Here is a 13,360-nt window from a genome sequence, read left to right as displayed (position 1 = left end):
TCAGCAGAAAAATACATTTGTGCATAAAAAAATAAAGCAAACGGGTAAAATGGTACTATTTGGTAAATCGAGGTGATGCGTATATGAGTGTTTACTATTGTTGCAACTTTTCTGAAGGCTTGAAATTTTTCAAAGTAAAAACGTTGGTACAGAACTAAGTAATTTCCGTTTCAAAAAGAAATTTTCCTTCCTAAGACACGAATCTCATTCTATGCCAACGATACGAATCTCATTCTATGCCAACGATATGTAGTTCTGTGCAGGCAGCGGCGTGAAAAGGCCCCACAGGAGCCATCCCGTCCCTGCCTAACCATGGTATTTATGCCTGATGGAAACCCAAGTCTTCCCATTAAAAAGCAGGATGTACCCATATTCAGTCCTCTAAATTCTGGGAAGAAACGTCCCAACTCATATATGTACGTGGTACAACCAAGAGGTACAGTCCAGCCCAGGTTCTCACCTTGATGTCAGCACCAGAGAGGTCATCTTTAGCCATGATCAAGTCGTCTAGTGTCACGTCATCGGCCAGCGTCATTCTGCTCGTGTGGATCTGGAAGATGCGCTTCTTGGTCTTTTCGTCCGGCAGGGGGAACTCGATCTTCCTGTCAATGCGGCCTGAATGCAGGTAGAAAGGCTTTCACCCACAGCCCTGTGCAGCCCCCGGCTCTGCCCGGCCCAGGAGGAGGTCTTAGCCCATCTCCTCACACGTGCACTTTGTCAGTGTCCTTTGGGAAGGAGTCCAAGTCTTAAAAAGTGAACATTTGTCTTTGTAGTTTGTAAATTTCTACGTTTGAATTCATCCCATTTAAAAAGTTCTCACTGCTACCTTCAGAAACGAATGAAAGGAACAATTCCTAATGGCACAGTTAAGTGCAGAAAAACAGATCAACCCTGTTAAAAAACGTTACTAAAGAGAAAGCCAATTAGCTACTGCTGTTTTGGTGCTACATCAATGTAAAAAATGAACCCGAACTCATATGAATTCTTTCTTCAGGGAAAAAAAAAAAAGTTCTTGAGGCTTAAAAGGGAGCATTTGAGAAAGAAAAGCTCATAACGTAAGACTGGAATTCAAAGAGACAAGCTGCAGAGACTACATCCTGCTCTTAACTATAATTTCAAGGGGTCAGAGTTTGGGTAAGTTATTCTAAATTTCAGTGCAGCATTGGCCTTACATGTATCATTCTATAATCTGACCTGGTCTGATAAGTGCTGGATCCAAAGTTTCTATTCGGTTTGTGGCCATGATAACTTTCACGTCTCCCCGTGAATCAAATCCATCCAACTGGTTCAGCAGCTCCAACATTGTTCGCTGAATTTCCCTCTCACCACCGGAATTTGAGTCATATCTTTGGAAAAGAAGAAAAAGAGAAGGAATGAAGACCAAACTGATCTGCTAAAGGGAAATTACAACAAAATGCCTCAGTATTTTTATCTCAACCCTTATATCATACCCTCAATTACTCCATCAAAAAACATCAGCACACCCTCTCAATTACCAAATTACACGTCACATTATTTTCTTTGTAGCCGTTTTCGTGCCCGAAGTTACTTCCTTTGTCCTATCTCCACGTCTGGTTTCACCCTGACTGTGAGCTCCTTGAGGGCAGAGACTTAGGCTCACGCCTGTGTCCCCAGAGTCCAGGTGATGCCTGGCTCAGAGCAGATGCTTAAGGCATGGTTACTGACTGACCCATCTCCAGAGAGTCACAACTCCTGGGTACCTGGGAGAGCAGCGTCTATAGCAGCCACAGAGGACCACATACAGTAGGAGCTGTGGCACAGCACTTTTCAAAGTCACTCAGGGAGTGCCTGAGATGGTCTGTTCTCAGAGAAGAGCTATGTGGTTTCTACCTCTAAAGGATGCAAAACAGGTTAAAAAAAAAAGTCTACCTTTTTGTCCCAATGGCATCAATTTCATCAATAAACACGATGGATGGTGCGTGTTCTTCAGCGACTCGAAACAATTCCCGAACGAGCTTGGGCCCGTCGCCCAGGTACTTCTGAATAAGTTCAGAACCAACCACTCTCAGGAAAGTGGCTGACGTTTGGTTTGCTACTGCTTTGGCTAATAAGGTTTTACCTATTTTAGATTGAAAAACACAAAAGGAAAAAAACCTCAAGCGCCGTTGTAGCTTAAAAACTATCAGTACCACCTTAAATGGACATCCAAAATGGACAGATTCTACGATGAAAAGGCATGCCGCCATTCGGATGTCTTGACATTCTGTTCTCCCAGTCCCTCCAGCGTGGGCAGTCCCCAGCACAGACCCTTTGGGAATGTGGTTTCACTCAAATGACCCCTCTTCCTTTTAATTTACATAGCAATGAAATGCTAAGTCCTGGATTGCACAACTTACACAGGTCATTTTATTGCACAGAGAACCATATATATATGTGTATTTTTATTTTCACACTCTTATTCATCTAATATTACATTTAGTACCAATGGACCAGGAGAACGGACCTAATCTGAACAGCACAGGATAGCTTTAGGATCAGTGGTTCTCCACCACGGCTCTGATGCTTGCCCACACTCCAGGTGACTACTTCAGAATCTTCAGGGACGGGAAGAGGCATTCGTATTTTTTAAAGCTCCCAAGATGATCTAGTAGTATACAGCCAAACTTAAGCACCCTGTTTTATTTTTTCTTATAAACTTATTTTTAATAGAATCACATTACTTATAAATATTCAAAAGTTTTGTTTTATAGCATATCCACTAGTATTATCAATTGCTTATAAAAGAGAAGTTCTTGGAAATTATAAATGCATGTACACCGAGCAGGCATTTTTTCGGGGGAGTGCCTACTGGTGTTTTTGTTACAAGCCCTACTCTATTTTTAACACATCAACTCTGCAGCCTGCAATTTCAAGTCTAAGATAGTTCAATTTCTTAATACACCTGTTATACAGATAAATCTACTTTTATGTGAGATATTTTTCCAGAGGAATTGCTTATTCGCAAATTCCCCAGTGTTGCTTAGAGCACCTTGTTTTAAATAAAGGATTTGTGGCATCCTCATTCAACACTTAAGTAATTGTAACTAGCTCATTCTGCTGCTCAAGAGATGAGCTGAATGCCTGGAAAGTGTCAAAGGCACAGCACACATACCTGTGCCAGGTGGACCATACAGAATGACCCCTTTAGGGGGCTTTATACCCATCTCTTCATAGTATTCAGGATGAGTGAGAGGAAGCTCCACAGATTCCTACAGAAAACAAACACCCAGTAAAAATAAAAAGCTTTCTTACTGAAATCATCATCATATTCGTAAATCAGCATTATGAATATATCTTGCTTTCAACAAAAGTAAGCTAAAATTTCAGTTACTCTTGTTGGAGACAATGTGCTTGACTTCGACCAGCAGCAAGGACATACTGAAGAGGACATCTCTCCTACTGGAGCTCCTGGCACCTATTCCCTGTTCCTAACAGCTCCTGATCCTCTTTCACGTCCCAGGAGAAGTTAGCCTTGAGAAACAAGCCCTTTCTCAGTAAATGGACTTTAAAAAGTTACAATTCACCCTTTTCAAATTAAACTAGACAGAAGCTGGCAAGATTTTCTGATTGCTGTTACCATCTGGGCCATTCTGCAGCTGTCTGTGAGGTCACCAGTGGACATCTGTGACAGCTTGGAATGACTTCCCTACAGATGAAAGAACCTGCAGAGGGCTGGCCCACAGCCATCCTAAATGACCACTTCCTAGCAAACCCAGGACGCGAGCAGGGGCTGGGATTACGTCCAAGTGTGGAAGTGTGTGTCATTCGTCCTACCCCGTACATCACCGGTGGCTTCCAGAGAGCCACAGCGGAAATCAACATGACTGGAAACTATAAGCACACAGCACTAGTAAACGTGTAAAAAGTATAAGCTGCAGCTGCCGCAAGAACTGTCATGCATTGTGTTATTTCTATTACCTACGCCTTATCAGCAAATACAAAACACAACTGGCAAGCTCTGAATCAGTTACTGGTCTGATCAATAATGAAAAAAAAAACACCCCAAAACATGCAAAACAAGTCCAAGTACCCTAAGCGTAGACATAGTAAGAAACCCATAGTCTAGACACCCAGCGCTGGTTCCTAGACGTACCTTAATTTCCTGGATTTGGTTGTCCAAACCCCCAATGTCAGCATACGTCTCCTGCGGGGCCTTTTCCACTTTCATCACTGTGACTAAGGGATCCGTGTCGTCCATCAGCACCCCTATCACGGCATGCACCTAACAGGGAACATTAAGCTTCAACACAGGAATATGAGGATCACACAATTCATTTACAACAAAGCAGTGCTGATCACCTGTGGAACATCTACGGATGGGTCCGAGAGGAAGGAGAAAGCTGGCTTGAGACACTCGACTTACCTTGTGGTTGAGCAGGACCGAGCAGCCCGGTTCCAGCAGATCCTTGTCTACAAATGAAAGGATGCTGACGTAATGTTCTGAGCCCACAGATGTAGATACAATGGCGTGATTGTCATCAATGATCTCTTCCAAGGTTCCCACTGACATTGGCGTCCCTCGCAGATCATCCACCTTTGACCTTTCTTCCTGTGTAAGAGTATGCCAAGAAGGAAAACCACGTTAGACCTGTGGGTGATGCTGACAGCTCACGAGGTTTACAAAGAAGTTGGTGCTTTTAAGAGACAGCTAATAATAATTCATAAAAACCTGAAAGGTTCAACTACTTGAATTTCATTTATTCATTGACAGTTTTAGGGATTAAATAGAATTCAGTTTGTAAAATTGAAAGTTACAGTAATTTCTTAATTTACCTCTTGCTTTTCTTCTAAAGGTTTCATTTGTTCCTGATTTCTAATGAATTCTTCTTCCATAAGAAGGTAGTCTTTAATTCTCTCTAACTTCAATAATTTTAACCGGCACTGAGTGTGAGGTGTCACTGTAATTAAAAAAATAAAGTTATATTCTACTTGAAGCTTTAAGTTAGCAATTCAGTTTATTATTGAGAAAAAAAGACTTAAAATAAGCTTATTTTAGTTGGACAGACTCAGAAAAATTAAAAGTTTGGTGACCCTAAGTAAGCAGGTGCCTAATTGCAAAAAAGGGGATTTGGGCAGTTATAAGAATGTAAAAATGGGATGAAGTCCATGACCAAACAGCTAACATACAATGAATTATACCTACTGACCTGCCTCTATACGTAAGTAATAAAGTCATAGACCCAAAAGGTAGTTTGCTTTGGCTTTTATTGTTCCCGACCGGTGCTAATAAGATGGATACTTGTGCTGTTCAGCATAAGTTGTTGCACATTAGCTATAACACACTCTCCGTTTACAGGAATGTGAAATACTAGAGATATTAACATATGTGACATTTTTCCTACATTCTTTTGTGGCTTTTTTTTTTTGACTTCTTATGCTACACATGGATTTTAAACATTTATATAGATAAACCTCTTAATCTTTTCCTTTGTAGTTTCTGGGATTCTTGACTTCTTCAAAAGGTTTCTCTTCCCCTAAGGTTAATACATTTATTCCTGAATTTTCACTTACTTATTTTCATATGTAGATCTATAATCCATCTGGCAAAAAGGGGTCTAATTTCATTTTCTTTCAATAGCAAATAAAAGATGCCAGCCATTTACATTAAATAACCCATCCTCTTCCCACTAAAATATAGCTTTTACCATACATTATTTATCTATATAACTTGACTGTTTTTGGACTTTGTGCTCTTCTAGTGACCTGATGATCTACTCTTTATCAATACCATATTGATTCATTACAGTAGATTAATGGCACGTTTTTTACTGACTCCCTTCTCTTAACCAAGCAATATTTTGAAAATTATTTCATCTAAGTAGGAAGGGACTAGTTTAGGTAAGGGTATTTGAGGTATTTGAGCTGAAGCCTGAAGGGATGAGAAGCAGGCAGCCATGGGAAGGAATAGGGAAGAACATTTTGAAGCAGAGGGAAGCAGAAGACATGGGCACAGCCCTGATGTGAAGAAGAATCAAAGAGCACAAGACAGGGCAGCAAGCAAGACCAGCAAAGGGGTGGTGGGGCTAAGGATGGACACATGGGCTGGGTCGGGTCACCTGGTTTGAGTTTGATTCTAAGTTCATTAGGAAGCCACTGAAAAATTTTATGTTCAAGTACCACACGATTTGAATTCCAATACATTTATTCATGAAATGAGTGCGTTTCTAGGTTACTCAAGCTCAGCCTGAGTTTTCTAATCTAAGACTGTACTTTTAATACGCTAGAAAAACTGGAGTTTCTTAAACTAAGATAGTCGTACACTGTTAAAAGAAAATATAGCTTTGATTCCAACTTAGAGGAATGCCTTGCACAAGAGTTAGATACAGTCACAGAGCTAGAGCTTCAGCCACGCCCTGTTCCCTGTCTCCACAGTCCCGCCTCTAAGCTCCAGGTACACAGCTGATTCCCCTAGGACTCGGAAAGACAGCAAGGAAGAACCGTGTTGTTACCCAGTGGCAGTTTGCTGGCAGCATCTGGTCCCTTTGTTTTCTTCTTCTTTTTCCCCACTCTAGTTGGTACAGGAGGTTCATATTTCTTTTTCTTGTCCTTGAGTTTTCAGAACAGCAGGGGAAATCAATCACACAGGAATCATATTAAAACATAAACATTCCTTAGGACCATTATCTATTTCCAAGTGATATAATTTTCCTTATCTTTTAGGATGCTATTAAAAACTGTCCTTTAAAAAAAAATGAGGTTTTACATTCCTGCAATTTTAATATGTGAATGTAACTGATCTTATTATTATATACAATGGTAGGTTGTTCAATAAGGAATATAAAAATCAGAATTCAGAGTTACATGCCAAAAGTCTGAGTTGATATAATGAGACAATTCTTCACATCTCGGGATATTAAACACTACAATTACAAGCAAGTTATTTTAACACTTCTGTAATGTTACTAATTTTACACATTTAAAAATCATTAATTTGTCGATACCTATTTGACAGGTTTTTCTAAAATATGAAAAGGGTACGGTATCTGCAGGCCACACTGGTTAAATAACTATAGAATCATTTGTTTTGCAAATGATCATTTAAATCATTTTAAGCTTCACGAATCCCCAAAGAACTTCCCGAGATCTATGACATTTCCCACAACTTGCTCACATCACAGACATATCTGGCTTATTTACCTTGTCATCCTTCTTGCCACCTCCGGGACCATGACCACCACTCTGACTTTGACCCTGGGGGAAAAAAGTCAGAGCTGTAAATTCAGAATATGGTCACTTCAAAAGAACATCTTTTTAACTTCTTGTGATTTGGGGGTCACCAGCACTTCCTCCCTCATTTCAATATTTCTGAACTCAAGATGTACCTACAGTCACTGTGCACATTTAGCACAGTAGAAATTCTTTTCTGAAAAGCTGTTATTAGCAGAGCAATGGCGCACCTTATAATTGACTGCACCTTAAATCAAGGACAACTCTGTCAATAGATAATAACTAATGTACCTTAATGAGGCTAAGATTCTAAGACCCTTCCCTCCTTGAGAGGAAAGTATAGAGTTCAGCATTCTTTAATATAAAACTACCTGAGGCCATCCGAGAGTTTATTTTGTGGAATTAGACCAGGAAAGTGAAATCCTTACTCCTTCCTAAGATCACACCAAGATCCAAAAGACTTCCCTGTTAACAGCAATTTATACACCCCCATCTCTAAAGCCTGGGGCGCTTTGGGCTGGTCTTTTTTCCTCAATCTGAAAAGTTGAATCACCTGAAGGTATCAAGAACTGATGTGTATTAAATAATAATCAGCTCAGTGGGATTTCTGATTTTAAAAGACCCTTCAGTTATAGGACAACACGTAACACAGAGCAATGTCTCAGAAATGATGGCATTTTAAATGAGTAACAGTGAACTTATTTTATTGGGGGGCCCTGTCAGTCCCCTCAAATCACTTCTAGTTACCTCTAATACACTGCCAGCTTCACTATCATGACAAAACTACTATATCTTGGTTACGTAAAAGAGTTAAGGTCAAATACATTTCCCTATGTGCAGGATTCTTAAAACTTCGTGCCTTATAATGAAAAAGGTAATTAAGGTCTCTGAGAAATTTTGGGAAGCAGTTATACTATAATAGCCTGTCCAAATTATAGGTCTTTATCAATTACTTATACCCCCTAAGGCAATCTGCTGTTGGCTGAGGCAGCTGTTTGTGGGGTGCTCGCTACATGCCCAAGTCTGTACTAGACATTTTCCTTCACTGTCTCATTATTCCACACAATCCTTCAAGGCAGGGTTCTTTATTCCCACTTTCTAGAAGAGGAACTGCAACGAGCCTAAGAACATGGGTTATGGAATCGGGCGCCTCCAGGTTTGAATTCGGACTCCATTATAAATAGGCTAGCTGACCTCAGGTAAGCCTTGGTGTTCCTGACTAGGGATACTGGCTCCTAAATATTACTGAAAATCAGGCAACATACGTAAACCGCTTCCTGTTTACATGACTCCTAGTAACTACTGCCCAACATTGTGTTGTTAGTGAATAAGAAATGTCGGGGTCAGGATTTAATTGTTGGTCTGGATACAAATCTGGACTCTGAGACAAAGCCATCCTGGTGTAGCTCACTCTCATCTATCCCCTATCTGTTTTTGTCCAGGGCATCGTATCTTATTAGGACTTGGCCTCCCAACTGAGATCCCCATGTCCAGTTTCTCCTTGTCAGTCCAGCTATTCTCCTTTAAAACAAACAGCCGATCCTTTATTCTCCTTAAAAACCTTCATTGCTCCCCAGCATTTATAGTGTACTGTCCGATCTCTTTAGCTTAGCATGCCTGGCCCTCACCAAACTGGCTGCAGGCTCATCTACTTTTCAGATGGACTTTCCAGGTTCCTCTACTTTTCTCATGATCCTGTAAGTCTTGTTCCACTGGAGGACGTTCTGAACAGGTCCCGAACTTTATGTCTGGGGCATTTTACATGATGTTTCCTAGTCTCAAATAACAAGTATACCCATTATTGAGCCCTTGCTATATGCCAAGCAGTGTGCTAAACATTCTCAGGGTATCATCTTACTTAATTCTTACAGACACTGTGAGGTTGGTACTATCATTAGCTCTAATTTACAGATAAAAAACCAAGGCCCAGAGAAGTTACGTAATGCCTATTGTCACAAAGCTTGTCAGAGACGTAGCCAGGAATCACACTCAGGACTACTGGACACCAATATCTGTGCTCCTCTACTGCATGGAAATCTAATGCATCATAGCAGGGGCTCTAGAAAAGACTAACAGGGTTTGTGTTCGAGCACAGCCACTTATTGTGTCTCGGTCTCCTCCCTGGTAAGTGAGGATAATACTACTTCAAGGGACTATTGTGAGGAATATTGAGAAAATGCTGGAAAAGTACCTGGCACATTCTTATCAAGCTTAGATTATTATCCCAAGACCTCTGAGTCTATGTGATTTGGTCTTCTTGCTGTTCACAATACAGGCTAAACAGCCCTATCTCAGGCTCTTTGCACTTGCTGTTCCTTTTCTCTGGACCTGTTTCCCTCAGATATTTGCATAGGATACTTTCACTTTATTTGGCTCTTTGCTCAAACCTCATATCCTCAGAAGGACCTTCGCTGATACCCTATGTAAAATAGCCACCCCTTCACATTCTATGCTTTCTTATAAAACAGACATAACAATGGCCACGCCATCCATCTCCGCCCCATTCCCTGACAATATTACATATTTCTTTCTGTATTTTTTGTGCCTTATCTAGAATGTAAGTTCCATGAAGGCAGAGACCAGCAACCATGCTCACCTCCTATATCCTCAGTGCCTAGAAGAGAACCCGCCCCCCTCAAAATGCAGGTGCTCAATACATATTTGCTTATGAGAGAATAAACGCCAGGTGTTATTATTCCTAATGCACCAGGGGACCTTTCCCTCCGAGTTTTACCTGTTATAAAAGCGTCAGTCTTTAAGGATTCCTTCAAAGGCCCCCCGTCTTCCATGCCTCGGCAATCCCCTCAGCTGGAAAGAAACCCTCCCTCTCTCTAGAGACACAGCCCTCCACCTGAGCGGCTCGGAAAGCATTCGTCCCAGTTACTGAAGGAGGCTCCGCTGAAACTCCCGGCACTGCTCAGCGGAGACCTGGTCAGCGGAGAGCAAAGCTGGGCATCCTGACCCGCTCTGCAGCCCCAGTGGCCCTCCTGGGAGACGCTTCGTGCAGAGCCCCGGCCCCAGGTCCCCCGAGCCAGGCCCGCTGGTCGGACCCAGCCCGCGGGGGACCTGAAGGCCGTCTCCGGGGGCCTCCGTCCCCCGCGGAGGCCGAGGCGGCGGGCGAGGAAGCGACGGACCCCATGCCTAGGGCAGCCATCTCGTCCCCTGGTCTCGGGCCACCCCGACACGGTCACACCGCGACCCTCAGCCGAAACCCTTAGTCACTCACCATCTTGATTCGGCTGCTTGAGCCGCCGCTGCCGGAAGTGAATTGGCCACGGCGGTCCGTCAGAGGCGGAAGTTGCCGAGGGTCGCTACGGCGGCCGATAGGAGCCAAATCCCGCACGGACGGAGTCGCGCGCCAAGGCTTCGTGCCGGCGGGTTGCGACAACGATATATGATAAGATGTGGACGTTATATTTTACTTGAAAAAAGTTTTGATTTGCAGTTATTAGGCTTTTGTCAACAACAAGAGAGCCGAGTCATAGAAGATCGCTCCGAGTCGGGTATTTGAAGGAGGCCTTAAAGACTGACGCTTCTACAGCAGGTGGAATTCGGAGGGAAAGGTCCCGTGGAGCATTAGTAGTAATAAAAACAGCTGGCATTTATTCGTTAGTTCAGTAAGCAGATAGTTATTGACCACCTGCGTTTTGATGGGGGCGGGCCTGTTCTTGGCAATGACCTCGACTGTCAAAGAACCAAGACAATTGTGAAAATATAAAATGTTTTAAACATGCAAAAGTCATAACTGGGAAGAACTTTACTTATTGCTCCAAGAATTGGAATGGCATTTGGAGCTGCGAAATTGACATATATTTTTGCATCAACTTCTAACTTATTATTTGGTCTCTAATTAATCTGCTCATCTGAGAACATTTGTTTATCTAATGAATTACCTAAATCTGTTTTTTACTCATGACTTGTGATGATGTCAAATGTTGTTTTAAAATCCTCATCTTGCATCTAGTTGTTAAAGTTCATCATTTATTACATCCACCAGGACACTGGAAAAATGGCAAGCGTTTCTTTGGCCTCTGGAAACTTCCATAACAGGTGCTCGAAACACTGTAACTTCCTGAACTGGAGAAATGGATCTCTTTGATCTTATTTTTTGCTGCTCAAGATTAATTTAGGCATTTTAGCTATGAAACACTCAAAATATTTCACTAACACACAACAGGTGCAAAATACAGGAAATTTTTCGTTTTCATCATCACTAAAATACTGAAAGTCTTTCTACACCAGAAAGTCTTGACACTGTCGACCTCCACTAACAGATCTGGCATGTACGTGATACATGAAATGATATGATGGGTTAGGTGCGACAACTCACCGTGAACGTTGACAGCAGTGCTGGTGATTTGTATGGAAAGTCTAGGCAATCTGTGTGAACCTGAAGGTGTCACATTCAAAGAAAAGGCTAATTATCAAAACTTAAAAATATTTAAATTCTGGGGGACATGCTTTAAGAAGTGCCTTCTTAATGCACAGCAAATAATGCACAGAAAAGTTTGTCTCTTTTCTCCCTGTGGCTGACTCTCAGTATTCTCCACACGTTTGAGAGTCATCTCTGAAACCCTCCCTCTTGCAGCTTCCAACCTCCCCAAGTGCCAAGTGCCCCAGAAGTCTCTAATCCCCTCCCTGCTTTCTCTTAGCTTTCATTATGTGAATAGACTTTGTTTTCCTAGCTACGTTTTACCAGTTTCTTGGATTTCCCTGACAAAAGGGGCACAGACACTGACCCAGTCATGGAATATCCTTCTGTCTTAGCAGAAGTGGAGCTGGGAAGAGGATGGGAGGCTATGAAGAGTCACATTGATTACTTTTGTCTTGGTTACATGTGGAAACAATACTTTTTTTTTGCAATTTGCCTAGGCTTTGTTGAGTATATCCAAGAATTTAAACACAATATTGACTTTTGCAATAATGTCTACATATGTTTATAAATATGTATAGCTATATATATATTTATACATATGCTTGTGTTTGAGTATGTGTGTATATTCTCTTATCTCTGTGTATGTATCTATATATCTATACACACAGGCAGAGACATCCTACAAGCATCTAAAACTGAACTTAGCATTTCCTCGAGACCCATGTTCACCCTCACATGTGTTCTATCCTGTCTAATGATACTATGCAGATTCATAAGCCAGAATCCTCCCCTCTTCTCTCTCCCATCCCCAACCAGCTCAGTGATCAAATCTCATCACTTTAACTCCTCCATGTTTCAACATCCCACCTCTCTTTCCATTGCTGCCTAGTTCAGACCTTGTTATCCTATCTCATGATTCATTCATTAAATAATTTCTGAGCACTTACCATTGGCAGGGTCTGAGGATACAGCAGTGAACAAGCAGACAAAAATCCTTTCCCTAATAGATTTTACAATAAACAAGTAATAAGGAAAATATATAGACTGTCACATGATGATAAATGCCATGGAGAAGATTAAACAGAGAAGGATAGGGATCATGCAGCCATGGTGGTGTTGAGGTGGTTTTGACCTTACATAGGCTGATATCTGAGCAAAAACCTAAAGGAGTGCAAGGGCTATTCAGATATCTGGGGGCGGGAGGGTGGGGGACAGTTTTTCAAGCAGGGGGAGCACCAGTGCAAAGGTCCTGAGGTGGAAGCTGTAGGGGACGGAGACTAGAGACACCCCATGTGGCCAGGAAGTCAAAAATAGACGTGTAACTCCTATGGAAGCTCAGGGGTTAGAGTCAAAGCAATATAACCCGGCAGTAAAGAAAGTTGCAGATTATGGCATCGAAACCACTGGGGCTGAATCTGGACTCCATCACTTAATAGCTGTATTGGTTTCCTATTGATATTATTAGAAATTACCACAAATTAAGAGTATTCCTTTCTGGAGGCTCTAGAGAGAGCCCATTTCCCTATCTTTTCCAGTTTCTAGAGGCCACCTGTATTCTTTGGCTTGTAGATGCCTTCTTTCTTCCATCCTCAAAGCCAGCAACATTGCATCTTTTTGACTTTGCTTCCAATATCACATCTCTTTCTCTGAGCCTCTTCTGCCTCCCTCTTCCACTTTTGAGGACCCTGACAATTATATTAGTTCCACCGAGACAACCCAGGATAATCTCCCTACCTTAAGGTCAATTATTAGCATCCAGATTTCCATCTGCAACCTTAGGTCCCCATTACCATGCAACCTAACATACTCACAAGTTTC

The 13,360-nt window shown here is 41.9% G+C and overlaps 1 protein-coding gene across 1 annotated transcript in view; it reads right to left on the bottom strand.

The window, feature by feature from the left end:
* Window positions 1-10,475, bottom strand: part of PSMC1 (proteasome 26S subunit, ATPase 1) — an 11,352-nt gene extending 877 nt beyond the window's left edge. The window contains exons 1-10 of the mRNA XM_006925524.3: window positions 10,394-10,475; window positions 7,138-7,191; window positions 6,450-6,546; window positions 4,774-4,898; window positions 4,364-4,549; window positions 4,094-4,222; window positions 3,113-3,209; window positions 1,891-2,080; window positions 1,195-1,346; window positions 461-615 (exon numbers count right to left, since the gene is read on the bottom strand). Coding sequence (XP_006925586.1) covers window positions 461-615; window positions 1,195-1,346; window positions 1,891-2,080; window positions 3,113-3,209; window positions 4,094-4,222; window positions 4,364-4,549; window positions 4,774-4,898; window positions 6,450-6,546; window positions 7,138-7,191; window positions 10,394-10,396 — 1,188 coding nt within the window. The 5' untranslated portion in view covers window positions 10,397-10,475. The remainder of the gene's footprint in view (window positions 1-460; window positions 616-1,194; window positions 1,347-1,890; window positions 2,081-3,112; window positions 3,210-4,093; window positions 4,223-4,363; window positions 4,550-4,773; window positions 4,899-6,449; window positions 6,547-7,137; window positions 7,192-10,393) is intronic.
* Window positions 10,476-13,360: the final 2,885 nt, after the last annotated feature.

Source organism: Pteropus alecto, unplaced genomic scaffold (assembly GCF_000325575.1).
Source record: "Pteropus alecto unplaced genomic scaffold, ASM32557v1 scaffold8, whole genome shotgun sequence".
Lineage (NCBI taxonomy): Eukaryota > Metazoa > Chordata > Mammalia > Chiroptera > Pteropodidae > Pteropus > Pteropus alecto.
Note: the sequence above shows the minus strand (reverse complement) of the source record. Positions and strands in the feature narration are given on the sequence as shown.